Source organism: Rousettus aegyptiacus, unplaced genomic scaffold (genome assembly GCF_014176215.1).
Source record: "Rousettus aegyptiacus isolate mRouAeg1 unplaced genomic scaffold, mRouAeg1.p scaffold_m13_p_6, whole genome shotgun sequence".
NCBI lineage: Eukaryota > Metazoa > Chordata > Mammalia > Chiroptera > Pteropodidae > Rousettus > Rousettus aegyptiacus.
The window spans coordinates 114,674,837-114,689,808 of NW_023416309.1; the positions used below are offsets into that span (position 1 = coordinate 114,674,837).

General features: G+C 64.5%; 2 protein-coding genes across 2 annotated transcripts; both read left to right on the forward strand.

The window, feature by feature from the left end:
• The first annotated feature begins 1,110 nt into the window (after nucleotides 1–1,110).
• MRPL12 (mitochondrial ribosomal protein L12) lies at nucleotides 1,111–4,165 on the forward strand. The gene is made up of 5 exons (XM_016163869.2): nucleotides 1,111–1,281; nucleotides 1,865–2,051; nucleotides 2,187–2,270; nucleotides 3,588–3,722; nucleotides 3,795–4,165. The coding sequence occupies exons 1-5, from the start codon at nucleotides 1,208–1,210 to the stop codon at nucleotides 3,909–3,911; spliced, it is 597 nt and encodes a 198-aa protein (XP_016019355.1). The 5' UTR covers nucleotides 1,111–1,207; the 3' UTR covers nucleotides 3,912–4,165.
• Nucleotides 4,166–7,172: 3,007 nt separating this feature from the next.
• Nucleotides 7,173–14,308, forward strand: SLC25A10 (solute carrier family 25 member 10). The gene is made up of 11 exons (XM_016163868.2): nucleotides 7,173–7,408; nucleotides 9,670–9,789; nucleotides 10,353–10,467; nucleotides 10,554–10,602; nucleotides 10,781–10,822; nucleotides 11,534–11,577; nucleotides 11,698–11,768; nucleotides 12,070–12,162; nucleotides 12,455–12,532; nucleotides 13,078–13,134; nucleotides 13,266–14,308. The coding sequence occupies exons 1-11, from the start codon at nucleotides 7,316–7,318 to the stop codon at nucleotides 13,365–13,367; spliced, it is 864 nt and encodes a 287-aa protein (XP_016019354.1). The 5' UTR covers nucleotides 7,173–7,315; the 3' UTR covers nucleotides 13,368–14,308.
• Nucleotides 14,309–14,972: the final 664 nt, after the last annotated feature.

Below are 14,972 nucleotides of genomic sequence, written 5' to 3' on the forward strand. Positions count from 1 at the left end.
CTCTGGCCCCAGCTGCTGATCTGCCATCTCCACCCTGAGACTGGGCACCAGGGGCGCCACTCTGATGACTGCCCCGCCCCCACCCTGCTTGGCCCTGACTCCTGGGAGGCATGCAGGCTCATGATTCTAGTTTCAGTTGCAGTCTCGACGATGTTAAGGACTTGCAGCCTGTTCAGCATGGAGTTCAGGACACCACCTTAAATACCCAAGCCCCATAGCAACCCCAACATTAGCTCTTCTTCGAAGAAATGGAGTCATTTAATAGACAAGAGGCTCCTAGGCTCAGGTCAAATGCAGGGCAAGAATGATAGAAGTTGGGCAGAGGGCAGCCATGCCTTCCGATTTGACCCAAAGTCGATCTGCTCCAGCGCTGGCTCTTAGAAAATCACCTGTGGCAACTAAGAAAGACCTGACTTGCTCTTACACTTGCTGCGTACAAAGAGCAAACACCCAGGGCAGACGCTGCAGCTGAGCTGAAGATACCCGCGTGCCGGATGTTTGGGAGCTGAACAGAGAGGAGCATAAAGGATTCGGGTATCTTGAGACAGTAGAGCCCACGACCCCATCACTCACCCCTTCCAAGCTCAATTACAACCTTTAGCGAACTCTGTAAGCAGAGTCCTGAGCCGGCCAGGACCGAAAGGAAAAACGTGCAGCCGTTTCGGTGGAGGAAGATGCCAAAGAGCAGGCTGGCAAGAGGGCAGCGGGAATTCCCGCGCACTGGGTGACCACCGGCTGCGGGCCGCAGAGCAAACGTGACGAGCCGAAAGCCACTGTCAGCAGACGCGACTTCGGCAGGATTCACTGCGCTGTTCAATACGGACCGGGCCCGCCTTCCCGACTCGGACGGAGCTGTCACCAGCCCTCAGCTTTCTCTAGCCTCCGTTCGCCCCGAGGGGTAGTGCTCCAGCCGATCACCCGCACCAACGAAACTCTGCGCCTGCGCGGCCCGCTGCCCTGTGGGTAATCTCGGGGAACGAGAGTAAGCAAGCGTGAGGCGCGGCTAGAGCGTCCTCCCCAACTCGTTTTCCCGGCGGCTAGAGCGTCTTGCCCCAGCTCGTATGCTCCGCGGACCCGGCGGCTAGAGTTTCCTCCTCATTGTATGCCTGGCGGCTAGAGCGTCCTCCCCAGCTCGTATACTCTGCAGCCCTGGCGGCTAGAGCGTCCCTCCCCGGGAGCCGCGTGTGACCTTCCTGCCCACGGAGCGATGCTGCCGGCGGCCGCTCGCCCCCTGTGGGGGCCGTGTCTCGGGCTTCGAGGCACCACGCTCTGCCTCGCCAGGTACTGCCGAGGGCCGAGCGGGCATAGTACGGGCCCTCGGCTGGCCGCTGATGGTTCAGGTCGGGGCAGCAGGCGGGAGGCCACCCCAATTCAGCAGGTGCTGGCAGGGGTGTGGGGCGCGAGGCTCCCTACGTGTGGATTCCCTAACCGCGCGGGCTGCAGAGAGTGCCGGAGTAGCCCCAGATGACCTTGGACGAGTTACTGCCCTCTCCGGACCTCAGTTTCCCCTGCAGCTTAGTGACGTGGTAGGACTCCCATGGGTGCATCCGGCATTCAGCCGTCAAGGAAACCAGATTCTGAAAGGCTTTGTGCAAAAACGCATTCAAGTATTTGCCTTTCCCCCGTGGGCTGAGGGTTCATTCAAACCAGGAAGCGAACTGGGTAGCATGTTTGCAATAATTATGTAGGTTTCTGAGGCTCCTGAAGACAGTGAAGTAACTGAGAAATCCCCTTGCTATCCACGTGTACTCTGGAATCAGAACCCTGGGTTGGGACCAAGGAGCTAGACCTAAGGTCATGGCGCCTACCTGCCTGGACTGTGTCTGCCACCTGTGCCAGGTTGACGGGTCTGTTTGGCATGTAGGCAACAGGTGCCGCGTGTCTGCACGGTGAGGCTGATGAGATGCAGCAGCCATCGCCAGGGAGAGGCTCTTGCCGGTGCACCCCTGGATAACGCCCCCAAGGAGTACCCCCCGAAGATCCAGCAGCTTGTCCAGGACATTGCCAACCTCACGCTCCTGGAGATCTCAGACCTCAACGAGCTCCTGAAGGTATCACGGACCAGACCTGGGCAGTGACATCTGGGGCCCATGTCTTGTTCCCTGAGTGTGAGGACCATGCTAGACTTGTCCCTGAGCGTGTCTGGGTGTGACAGCCAGCTCTGAGACGGCTCTCTGTCCCTGCAGAAAACGTTGAAGATACAGGATGTCGGAGTCATGCCGATGGGTGGTGTGATGCCGGGAGCTGCCCCTGCCGTGGAAGTGCCCGAGGTGAGCCCAGGCTAGGTCCCAGGCGGAAAGAGACGTTTCTCTGATGCCCCGTTCCCATCTTGCCTCACATCACATGGCCAGATTTCTCTTGTCCCTCATTTTGGCCCTGCATCAGTCAACATGCCCTGCGAACCTATGTGTGCTTCTGGCTCTGGGCTCCTCGTCAGCCTCCCTGGGACCTCCTCCCTGCCGGGGATGCGCAGGCCCCTGCCCAGTGGAGACCGTGTTTCTAGTGGGAAACAGACGGTGAACCAGAGGAGAGGAAAAGACAGAGGAGAGTTACGCCGAGTGGTAGCGCATTATAGGTGCCTTGGGGAGAAAGTGGGCAGGAACTTGAGAGGGGAGGGTAACAATTTCAAGGAAGGCCGTGAGTAGGCGACACTCTGAGAGGAGACATGAGGAGTTGAGGAAGAAAGCAAGGCGCTCCTGGTAGAGGCACGGCGGACACAGGGCCGTGAGGCATGTCCGCGCTGGAGAGGACCAGGAGGTGACAGGCAGCTTCATCCTTGGGATGCTGGGGCTCGTTTGGGTCTCTGCGAGGAAACCAGTAGCCTTGAAGCTACACTGATTTGGGGGTTTTGCAATTTGTGTTATAAAAACTCTCAAATTATCCACAAGCAGAAATAGTAACATAATCACTCCCAGCCTTAGTGACAGGCGAGGCTTTGCTACATCTGCCTCGCCTGTCTCTGGTTTCTGGTCCGTCCTCCCGGGGTTCCACACGCCCCTAAAAGCAGGTGTTTTCTTGCACAGCCAGCACCTTTGGCACGGGATCATCCTAACCTATTCAGATTTCACCGGAGCTCTGTCGTGCCTAGCTGTCCCGTTGCTGGTCACTTAGTGACAGTGAAGCTGAAGCTGGTTGGACATTTGTTATCGACAGGCAGTCTGGGGCTTGGCCGAGGACTGGAATGGCACTACTTTCCTATAACATTATTTTATTCGTAAAGTACTTTTGGTGTCGCTACCTCGTCTTACGAGTTATAGTTTGTACGGGGTGTGGGAACCGGGGGGCTGGTACGGTCGGCTCTTTTAGAATAGGCTCTGGAGAGATGGAAACTTCTCTGGGTGATGGAGTCAGGTCTGACCGGAAAGCGAACAAGGACGGGAGGGCACACGCGGGTAGGGGGTTGACCAGTTGGGCGACCGGAGCCCACTGGGCCTGGCCTGGCCGTCTGCTGGGATCGCAGGCTTTGCGGGGCTGCCAGCCTGGGCCTTGCCTTTGGGGTCACAGGATGGGGCAGCCCACGAGCAGATGCACCTATCCCACGCCACCCTTCCTCACCTGGCCACCCACATTCTGTCCCCCTCTCCCAGGCAGTGGAAGAAGATGTCCCCAAACGGAAAGAACAGACTCATTTCACCGTCCGCCTGACCGAGGCAAAGCCCGTGGACAAAGTGAAGCTGATCAAGGAGATCAAGAACTACGTCCAGGGCATAAACCTCGTGCAGGTGAGTCCCCAGGGGCCCCTCCCAGGGCGGGCTGGGCACCCAGGGCTGCTGTCTGACACCTCCCTCCTGCAGGCAAAGAAGCTGGTGGAGTCTCTGCCCCAGGAAATCAAAGCCAACGTCGCCAAGGCCGAGGCGGAGAAGATCAAGGCAGCCCTGGAGGCCGTGGGCGGCACCGTGGTTCTGGAGTAGGCCAGCCCCAGGACTTGTGGACAGGGGTCCCTGGGACCCAGGCAAGGCCCACTGCTTGCCCCAACGCCCAGGCGGCCTCAGGAAGCCTTGGAGCCGAACTCCGCGTGGCAGCTCCGCTCTGGGACACGCTCATGGACCTACCGAGGCGGGAGGGGCCGCCGCGCCTGTGAAAGCCGGCGGCCGGACTCTGGACCGGGCCTCCACGCAATGTGCCCCCCGGTGGCCGCTGAGAAAAATACACAGTTAAGGCGCTGTGTGTGGAGTGCTGTGTGGGGTCTGCAGGCTGTGGGCTGGGCCCTCGGCATGCAGGGGGCCATCCCGGGACCCCATGGCATGCAGTGCTCTCCGGAGTGCGCAGTGGGGAGCTGGGCAGCACCCGCCTGCGGAGCTCCGAGGTGAGCGTCGGTGGTCTCCAATGCTGGCCCGTGTGGGCCAGGGTGAGGCGGCCCTGCGGCGCCTGGCAGTCAGCTGCTGTTCCCGTGGGGCTCAGAGGAGGCCCCTCGAGGGTCTGGGCCATGGGGCCAGGGGTGGGGTGAGGGAGGCAGCCTGGTGCCTGTGGCTGGCATTGGCAGGTGGCAGTGGCTGCCCCCTGCTGATTGAGGGTGGCCCAGGAGTCCTCCCTCTGCTGGCCATTGGCAGGAGGTCCCTGGGATCTTGGGCCAAGGGCAGGAGGCTGCAGCTTGCATTGGGCACCCACCCTGGTTCCGGTGACCCTGTGGCTCACACCCTCTGGCCTGGGTCTCTAGGTCCTGCCCCTGGCCCCACCCCCCGCTCTTTTGGAAGAATGACCTGCAAGGTTGGTTCCATGGTGCCAGAAGGGGGTGCTGTGCTCCTGGGAGTTTTGCCGCTGCGTGGGCCTGTGCCCAGCTCCACCTCCCAACACCGCCTAGGACCTCTCATAGGACGGGTCTGGGGGGCGGGGAAGGCTGCTCCCTGACCGGAGAGCCCCACTGGCCACCCTGAGAAGTTAATGATTCTCCATCAGCAAATCCGGGTGTGCCTTTCCTCCACGGAGGTGGCTGCTGGGCCACCTGGAGCTGGGGTGGCCTGCTGACCTGGCAGGGAGTGGGCCAAGCTCAGGGACAACAGGCCCTTCACCTTTCCTAGGGAGCAGGGTGGCACCTGGAACGATAGGGCCATCTGCTCAGTCCTGGACTTGCTGCTGGGGGCGCTGCTCAAAGGTGGGGGTGGCCAACCGCGTTCTTCCGCGAGTCCACCAGGCTAGGACGGCGACCGGCGGTGTCCCCTGGGTGCTTTCCCACCCTTACGGCTATACCTGAAGGTGCTGCACAGACCCAGGGCTCCCGATGGGCGTCCTGGCCCTGCACCGCCAGCTCCTCCACCCGCTGCAGTCTGCAGGTGCCCACAAGTGTCTCGCACCTGCGAACAGGGGCAGTGCCCCGGGGTCGCCGGTTCCCGGAGCCCACTTGGCCTTGGCCCTGAGGCCCCGCCCCGGACGTCGGTCTGCCGTGTCCTGCTTTGCCCTCCTGGCGCCCACACAGCACCTCGCGATTCCGGTGGGAATTAGCATTCTGCATCTTTGTCCAAGCTGGGGAAATGGTCACGGGACACAGAGCTGGAGCTGACTCCTTCCCCCGCAAACCCCTGTTCCAGGGACCCTGGCGTCTGCCAGGCCACCCACGTGGCTTGTCCTCCCTGCCCAGGCACCAGGGAGTGTGCAAGAGCTGCAGAACAGGCCTCTCACCCGGGAGCCTGGGCTCAGGCGCAGACGGCAGGACGTCCCTGCCCCAGGGTCTCCCGCAGGCTTCGGTGCGTGCCCCGCCGCCAGGCTCTGACCTCTTCCTTGGGAGCCGGTGCGGTTCAGCTGCCGCTCTCCACGTGGTGTTCTTAGGACAATCTGTTCAGGTCCAGCTCCTAAGCCCCCACCAAGCCCTTCCCAATCTGAGGGGGCGCCTCATGCACAGGGGCACCCCTGCTGGCCACATTTCGAGGCCCGGTCTAGTTATCCTCACTTCCCGCTCTGCTTCCTGGGCTGTCTCAGGACCCCAGAAGTCTGTCACCTCTGGTTCCCTGGCTGCTTCTTTGAAGTCAGGAGCTGATGACATCACCCTTAGGTTGATTGTGACTGGGACACCTGGTTCACTGTCCACGAGACGCTGGTGTGAGTCAAGGAATGGGCTGGGCTGACACTGCCCACGTCCCCCGGGGTGCCGGCCACGAGCCATGCCTTCTGCACCTAGCAGTCTGTCCGTTGGCGCTGGGCTTTTAAACCAAGCGCTACTTGCGTAAGTCTCTTGTGTATGAACTGCGAAAGCCACCTCACATCTGGTGACATTTTCACACTTCCTTCCGGAGCTCCTCAGGTGTCCCAGCCTCCCCTCTGGTCTCCCAGGGGGTTCCGGCCTCTCTCCTCCCCGCTGTGCGCCCCAGGCTCCGGGGCTGGAGTGTTTACCTGGTTTGCATCTGAGGTGCTTCTCGGTCGTGTCCCCCCTTTCAGATAAGGTGGCTGCCCTCTCCCCCCACCCTCCTGCTCCTGCGTGTCGGGGCTGGACTCCATCCCTGCAGCCAGCCGTTCACCTCCCAACTGATGACCCGGGGTCAGAGGCCTCCTGGGGATCTAGAACACCAATCCTGAGTCTACAAGTGGCTCCTTTAGGCAAACGGCAGGTTTACACGCACATCCTGTGCCTCCCACACAGCTGGAGAATCCCTGGGTCGTTATTCGGGGTGCTCCAGGTTCAGGGGACCAGGAGTGGTTTCCCCAGTGCTCCTCCCCCTTCTCCCTGGGGGTGGGGGCTGCAGCGGCCACGCTGGGACTGCAGGGCATAGATCCTTCCCTGGGGAAGGGGTCTGGCCTGCTCCTTCTGAGACTGAAGGCGGCCCTCGCAGAGGACCCTGGGTGCCTGCGGCCCTGCCCAAAAGTGGCCCTGGGGACTTGGACTTCACTTTGCCCATCGTTCAGGTCCGCTGCTGGGGCAGAGTTTGCGGACGCCGGCCTCCGGGAGGCGGGGCGGCTGGCAGAGCTCCACCGCCGCGCCTCGTTTGTGACTTTTCGGGACGTGCCCTAGGAGTGGGTGGCCTGGGGACGGGCCGGCACAGGGTAAGGGAGGGACGCCAGGTCCTAGGGCCAGCAGGCTGCCGGGGGCCCGCGCGACAGGCGGAAACGAGCGGTGGGACCCACCTGCCTGGGCTCTCGCGCCGCAGCCGCTTTAAGGCGCTGGGTCCGCCCCCGGCCCCGGGGCGGGGTCTGCCCGGCCACGCCCCCGAGTCTGGCCACGCCCCCCGGCCGCGCGGGCGCGTTGGCTGCGCGGGTTGCGGACGGTGCTTTGAACCCCGACGGGGGCGGCGGCGGCGGCGGCGGCAGCCGAGGTCCAGGTCGGGATCGGTGTCCGCGTCTGGATCGGACCCGGGCCGCCGGCGCTCCTGGGCGTCCGCTTCCGGGCATGGCGGCCGAGGTGCGCGTTTCGCGCTGGTACTTCGGGGGCCTGGCCTCGTGCGGGGCAGCCTGCTGCACGCACCCGCTGGACCTGCTCAAGGTGAGGGCGGTGTGGGCCGGGCGGGCGGCGGTTGGGAACCGGGGCCCCGCGCCCACCAAGGATGCGCTCGCCCCTGGTCCCTGAGCACCTGGCCCTGCCCTGCCCGGAGGCCCGCAGAGACATCGGCCCACTTTCCTGCCGGGCTACCCACCATGGAGGTGGGTGGCGGGAGGGCCCCTAGGCTCTGCCATCCCCGGGGCGGAGCAGCTCCGGATCCCCGCGCCCTAGCCTGCTCCTGCGTTCCGGTCGAAATCCCATGCTATACTGCCCGTGTGACCTTGGACTAGTCACTTGACCTCACTAAGCCAGGTCCCCCTGGCACCTCTGGGGACACTAATTCTGCCTGGTGAGTGGTTCTGCAGGTGCCTGAGCTCTAGCACACCCAGGACGTGGACCCAGACTCCCCCTTGCCTAGTGGGGTCCTGGCACACTCAGAGGGAGAGGGAATGAGGGACATGGCCTGGGCGAGTGGGGTGACACAAGCAAGCACCCCTGCTCTGGGCTGCTTCCTCCTGGGCTGTGTGGGCACCTGGAAGCCATGGGCCCTGCCCCCAGGCAGGCCCTGCACTATCGGGGTGAGAATTCCTCAGAGCAAGCAGCTTTCACAGTCTTTTCATATAGTTTTTTAAGTGCTTACGGGGCAGAATAAGACAAAGCTCCCTTGTCTCCAGGGCCAACCAAGGGGGTTATTCTCTGCCTCTGTCTCTCCATGAAGAACAAAGAAGAGCCAGAGGCACAAACCGTAGTCTGCCCCAGGGAGTTTGCACTGTGTCACGTGGGGCCTGTGGGCAAGGGGCAGCCACCCCTGGCCCACACTGGCCCCGGGGGAAGGATTGGCTCCTCCGCCTGACCTGGAGCCTGGCCAGGCACTCTCTGCCTGAGGGCATGTTTCTTCCGGCAGCCTTTCTCCTAAAGGGAGGGGATCGCTTCTCTAGTAGGTAAAAATGCCACCAGCAAAGGCAGGATTAGCAGACAAGGGGCTGAAGCTGGTGGCCTGCCTCATCAGGGGCCCTGCTCTGGCCACTAGCCAGAGGGCATGACAGAGGGGGGGGGAGGTGCGTTTTGGTCTGGGGAAAGAGGATCCCCTGCTCGTGTCTGTTTATTTCCTTTTGGGAGGCCCACGTGGGTGCCCACGCCCCCCACCCTGGGCCCTGGAGGGTCAGGCTTGCAGTCTCTGGAGAGCAGGCACAGCCTCCCGGGCCCTCAGAGCCCTCCCCGGCTCTTCTTGGTCACGTGTCCATTGTCCGAGGCCCCTTTGGGCGTCCCTGCCCCCTTGCGCCACCCCCAAGGTGCTGCTTTGCTGCAGAATGCTGCCAGGGTGTGTCAGGGGATGTGGGCAGTCACAGGAGCGTGGCCACCCTCTGGCCTGGGCACACGTGGCCCTGTGCTGGCATGTGGCAGCCACCTTGGAAGGGAGCCCTGGCTGCGGTTTGCACCTCTCAGCATAGTCACTGGAAAAAGTATTTTAAAACTCCATGCTCTTTCTTTGCTCCATGTCCTGGCCGGGTCCTCACAGTCTTCCTGCCTCGTGGCCTCCCTGTCCCCAGGCCCAGTGCCCTCTGTCCCACCTGGCGTGGCTTCGCAGCAGGAGGACAGCGTGTGTCGCCGAGCTGGGCGTGAGAGCCCTCCCTGTGCCCCCCACCTTTGCTGCCCCACCACCTGGAGCCACCAGCCAGAGGCGGGGCGGGGTTCACCCCCTGTGCTCCTTAATCCTCACAGCATGTAGGAGGAACTGAAGCACAGGCCACTAACCTACCCGAGCAGGCCCAGGCAGGACGTCACCGTCTGAGGTGGCCTTTGCCCTGGCGGAGTCCCACCTGCCTCTGCCAGTCTCCACGTCCCGTCCCCGTAACTTTGTCCCTCCTGAGAAGTGGGTGTGGCTAAGCAGAGGGGCTCCAGAGTCGCCCTGCTGGGGTCCTGCCTCAGTTTCCTCACCAATAAAATGGGGCCGAAGCCCCCCGCCCACAGCAGCTGCCTCGAGGCCTCGGAGCTGTGTGCAGAGTACCTCTCTTGGGCCTGGCGGGCACACGGGGAACCTGGTATTGTCCCTTGTAAGGTGATAACGTGGAACAGAGGCCGGCGCCAGGTGTGGCGGCGTCCCAGCTGGGGCCCTCAGGAGGCCGCTTGCTCCCTGCGCCTGCTCCCCGCCTCCACGTGGGGCGCGACTGCACTTGGCCCGCGGGGTCATCAGTGGGGCGGGGCCCGGGGGCTCAGGGCGGGGGGGGGGGGCCGCTCTGAGCAGGTGCGCTCCCGCCCCACAGGTGCACCTGCAGACGCAGCAGGAGGTGAAGCTGCGCATGACTGGCATGGCGCTGCAGGTGGTGCGCTCCGACGGCTTCCTGGCGCTCTACAACGGCCTGAGCGCCTCCCTGTGCAGACAGGTGCCTGGGGATCCCCACCAGTGGCCCCCCAGCGGGGCTCCCACAGGTCCTGGCCCCAGAGCCCACGCTCTGAGCAGCCCAGGCCGGCAGGAGGGATGGCCGACATCCCCAGGCTCAGATGTGGCCGCGCCGGCCCTCTGTGGGCACCCTTGGGCACTGAAGCGACTTTCTCCTCGTCAAGGCTGCTTGGGAGGAAGGAACCCCGAGTCCCAGGGAGCCGCAGCCCTGGGTGGGCGCAGGGCAGGGCAGGGTGGGGCGAGCCGCCTTCCGCCTTCCAGTGCTGGCCCTTCTCTCAGCCGGCTGAGACCTTCACTTACAGATGGGGAAACTGAGGCCCAGGGGTCAGAGAAGAGGGTGCAGGGCTTTGGACTCAGCTGACCCCAGGTTTGCAAAGTTGCTCGACCGTTTGCTGGCTGTGTGGCCTTGGGAGGGTTCCTCAGTGTTCCCGTGGTCCCCAAGGGATGGCCATGTACCTGGATGGCTGGGGGAGGAGGGCCCAGGGGTGCGGTCATGCCCAGCCCGCCCCTTCACCCGCATCCTTGGCTCGGGGCCCCTCCCCCCAGATGACCTACTCCCTGACCCGATTCGCCATCTACGAGACCGTGCGGGACAAGGTGGCCAAGGGCAGCCAGGGCCCCCTGCCCTTCTACCAGAAGGTGTTGCTGGGCTCCCTCAGTGGTGAGTAGCCGGGCGGGTGGGAGGCTCACGGGCGTGGCCGCGAGGGCGCCGCCAGTCACCTGTTGGCTCCGGGGTCTGTCGCCCAGGTTGCATCGGAGGGTTCGTGGGGACCCCCGCCGACATGGTCAACGTCAGGTCAGTGCCTTCCCCAAGGTCGGGGTCCTTCCTGGCCCCTGACAGGGCCAGGGCCAGCCCGGAACGAGCCCCTCCAGGCTTGGCGTCCCGGGCATTGGGCGGTCCCCACTGCTGGGGGGGGGAGCCTGGGGGGCGTGTCTGGGCCCGCTGCCCCCCTGAGCCCGCGTGGTTGTTTCAGGATGCAGAACGACATGAAGCTGCCCCAGGACCAGCGCCGAAAGTGAGCAGTGGGCCGAGTTCCGCCCCGGGCCGGGGCAGGCGGGTGCGGGGGCCCAGGCCGGGGTGGCTGCCTTCAGAAACATACTCCGTGTGCATCAGTGCCGGGGTCACCAGGGGAATCTGCGGTTGGGGGCTGGGTGACGGGGATCGAGCACCGGTCACTTCCCCTCTGCCCACGCCTCGCTCCCGTTCTGTGGGGGACAGTCCAGCAGGCTGAGTGGGCCTGGGCCTTTCAGAGGCTCTGGGAGCTGTAAGGCTCTGGTTGTGGTGGGCGCCACACTTGACCTCCTGGACCGGCCTGTACCAGGTGTCCGCATCAGTTCAGGGGGACTGTGGCTCCACGCGAGCTGCTGCTCCACCCTCTGGCCGGAGGGTGAGCCGTGGGGAAGGCAGACCTAGTGGACGGGCAGGGAGGGGGCCAGGCACAGCAGCCCCTCCTCCTGGCCTCCGCAACAGCCCCTTGGATGGGGCCAGCGTCAGAGCTGGTGCCCCCTGGGGGTGTTTTCTTGTAGATCGTAGAACTCGGGCAGTCTTCAGGTGCTGAGGTCCCCCAAGGGGTGAGGCGGTCTGAGCTGTTGGAGGAGGGTCTTGTCCCTGGGACCCTCTTTGAGGGTCCTATTGCCTGCAGTAGGGGTGTGGCTCTTCCCGGGAGGTCCCCATGGGAGCAGGAGGTCAGGGAGAGCCTCACGTGGGTCCATTCTGTCCCTGGCAGCTACGCCCACGCCCTGGACGGCCTGTACCGTGTGGCCCGAGAAGGTGAGAGGAGCAGGCCCTTGGCAAGGCAGGACCCAGGGGAGGGGCCCGAGGAGGCAGGGGTGGGGGCAGGGGCAGGCCGAGGGTCGGGGTGGGCACCCAGCTTGCCCCTTCCTCCGGCAGAGGGTCTGAAGAAGTTGTTCTCGGGGGCGACCATGGCGTCCAGTCGAGGGATGTTGGTGACCGTGGGCCAGGTAGGGCTGTTGAGGCGGGGCTTTTGGGGAATACCTGGGGGCCTGGCCCTGCCCCTGCCCTCCAAGAGATCTCAGAGGAAGGCAGTGGCCCTGGACTGCAGGTGGGCACTGGGTACGTGACCTCGGACGGGCCCCTCCCTGTCTGGGCCTTGCCTGGACACCCAGGAGTGCGGACTGTATAGATAAGTGACTGCAGAAAAGGTGCCTTGTCAGCCTGGGTGGCGTCATCGTGGGCTGCCGTCTGCTTTCGGTGGAGCCGGGGGGCGTCCCTCGCGCCCTGACCACCCTGCCGCCCCCACAGCTGTCCTGCTATGACCAGGCCAAGCAGCTCGTCCTCAGCACGGGGTACCTGCCTGACAACATCGTCACACACTTCATCGCCAGCTTCATCGCAGTGAGTGCGGGCGCAGCACCAGTGGGGGGTCCCTGACCGGTGCCAGGAGCCGAGGGCCCCTGCAGGCCGGGGCGCTGGCCCACCCCGGTGGGCGCCCCTGTCAGACCGCGCGTGTGGGCACCGGGCTGCGAGAGCTCACGAGTCACCCGGTGCCCGGGCACTTAGTGTCCCCCCGCAGCCCTTGGGACTCTGACTGGGAGTCCAGCCCAGGGGCTCTTTGGGGCAGGCCTGTGGGGGTGCAGGGGGCCCCCACGCTGCCTGACGGGCCCTCCGGGGATGTCCCCTGCGCCAGGGTGGGTGTGCCACGTTCCTGTGCCAGCCCCTGGACGTGCTGAAGACCCGCCTGATGAACTCCAAGGGCGAGTATCAGGTGAGCGGGGGCCGGAGCCGCGGGCCTGGGCGGGAGGACCGGGGTGACGGACCCGTGTCCTTATTCCGAGACGTGGACGGTCCCTCCGCCTGTGACTGCATCCCTCCCGGCCGCCGCCCCCAGCACGGCCCTTGGCCCCGTGTGTGTGTTTGAATCAGGTTCTCAGACCGTTCACGGAGGCGGCAGCGTCACTACGGTCAGTGATGGTCGGTGAGGGGCCATTTGAAAGCCAGAGGCCAGCGCCTGTGCCCTCCTGGCGGCCGCGGCCCTGGCCCTGCCATCCTCGGGGGTGGTGGCGGTGCCTCGTCAGCAGTCAGGCGGCCAGCAGACAGGACGGCGGTGACCGCCTTGCTCACATGCTGTCCTGAGTTTACCTTTGAATGTTCCGAGCCATGGTCTGCACTGGTCATTGGGTCACGCCCCCATATCAGGGTGCAGGGCCACCAGCCGGTGCAGGGCCACCAGCCGGTGCTGGGGCGTTAATTTGTGTTTTTGAGTGAGGGGCGGCTTTTTTCCTTTATTGTGTTATTTGTCATTTTCCACAGGGCGTTCTCCACTGCACCATGGAGACTGCAAAACTCGGGCCAATGGCCTTTTACAAGGTTTGGCAGGGCAGGGACAGCGGGGGCCAGGCGGCGGGGCCGGGCGGCGGGGCCGGGGCGGCGGGGCCGGGCGGCGGAGCCAGGGTCCCTCCCAGCTCTTTCCACTTCTCTCTCCTCCTTTTCCCATCCAGGGCCTCTTGCCCGCCGGGATCCGCCTCATGCCCCACACTGTGCTCACGTTCATGTTTCTGGAACAGCTTCGGAAACACTTTGGCACCAAAGTGCCATCCTGATGGGGCCCCGGGAGCGAGCTGGGCCATGCTGGCCCCCAGTGCCAGGTTCTTCCAGAGTCCCAGCGAGCCAAGCGCTGCCCCGAGCCCAGCACCTGCCCACAGGGCTCCAGCCCCCCTTCCTGGCCCAGGACCCCCTCCCCGTCCTCCCCCACCTGCCTGGGCTGGAGCTGTACCCCAGCCCCCCACCGCTGTAGCTTCACCTTGCCTCCCACCTGCCGGCAGGCTCTCCTCACCTGGCATCCCCGTGGCCCCGGCCGCACACCTGCGCCTCACCGGGAGGGCTGGGCTTCTCTCCTCCCCAAGGAGCCAGTCAGCCCTGGGGGTCCGGCTCCAGGCTTTCTGGGGCCCCAGCCCCCGAGGTTTTTCCCTTCGCCGAGCAGCAGCCCAGGGCTCACAGCGCCGTCCTCCAGCAGCCGAGCAGCAGCGCGGGGGGCGGTGGGGGCGGTGCAGACCCCAGCGTTGCCCGTCGAGACGTGTGCGTGCACGCGCACTTTATCCTGGGAAAGGGACCATGGCTTTTGTCACGTTCTCGAAGGCAGCCGTGCCCCTGCGCTGCTGGGCGGTGACGGAGGAGGCAGGGAATGCGGGGGGTGAGCTGCGGGCCCCTCGGGCCCCTCCCGCACCAGCCAACCCCTCTAAGGATTCGTTTCACGAAAAACCCCGGCGCCACGAGGCGCTGCCGTCTTCAGGGAGCGTGCAGGGTCTCTCACGTCATCCGCTCTGGCCCCCGGGGCAGAGGCGGGCTGTGCCGTGTCCTCGGGGCTCCTCTCTCTGTGGACAGGCCGTCACCCTTCAAGGTCTCCAGCAGCTGACCAGCCAAAGCACCACCGCCCAGGCTCTGCTGCCGGAGCAGCCCGTCCCCCGCAGACGGGCCTGGGGACTGTGACTTCACCCCAGTAGGGGGCCTTCCTGCGGGGACCCTAATAAAGGGCGGGAACTGCGCTGTGTCTGGTCCCTGCGTCCGGTCCCTGCGTCCAGTCCCTGCGTCCAGGCTGCCCACTGCTCTGCAGGCCGCCTTGGGGCAGCAAGACCCCCTCTGCACCCCCCGATGAGGACTCTCCAGTTTATGGGGGGCAGGGCCCAGAGCAGGAGGAAGCCACAGCCCTGCCTGGATATGCAGGGTGGTTGTGGCAGAGGGAGGGTTCTGGTCAGCGTTGGGCTTCCAGAGCCAAGCCACCACAGACCCCTCCCCAGTGAGCACAGGCGTTGCAAAGCCTTCCAAGTTTGAGAGCTTCTGGCAGGCTGACTTCCGTGGGCAGGGGGGGGGGCCCTCTTCCAGCTGTGGGAGGTGCCCCTTGAGTCAGAGCCATGAGCTCTTGGGTGCTGGCGATTGTCCAACAAGCCCGGAAGGGGCTGGGAAGGCTCTGGTTTCCTGGACTGTAGACTCAGACAGACAAGCTGGGCAGGAACTGGCTCGGGTACTGCCCTGAGGTCTTTTGATGTCCCAGGACAGGTGGGAGCGGCCCCAGCCAGGGGACAGGCAGGACAGATGGTCTGTCGGCGGTTGGTCCAGGCACCCTAGTCCTGGAGCATGGCATGTTTCAAGTACATAAAAAAACAGGGTTTTGGATAGTGGCGATGGTTCCACAGTTCTGAATATACTAA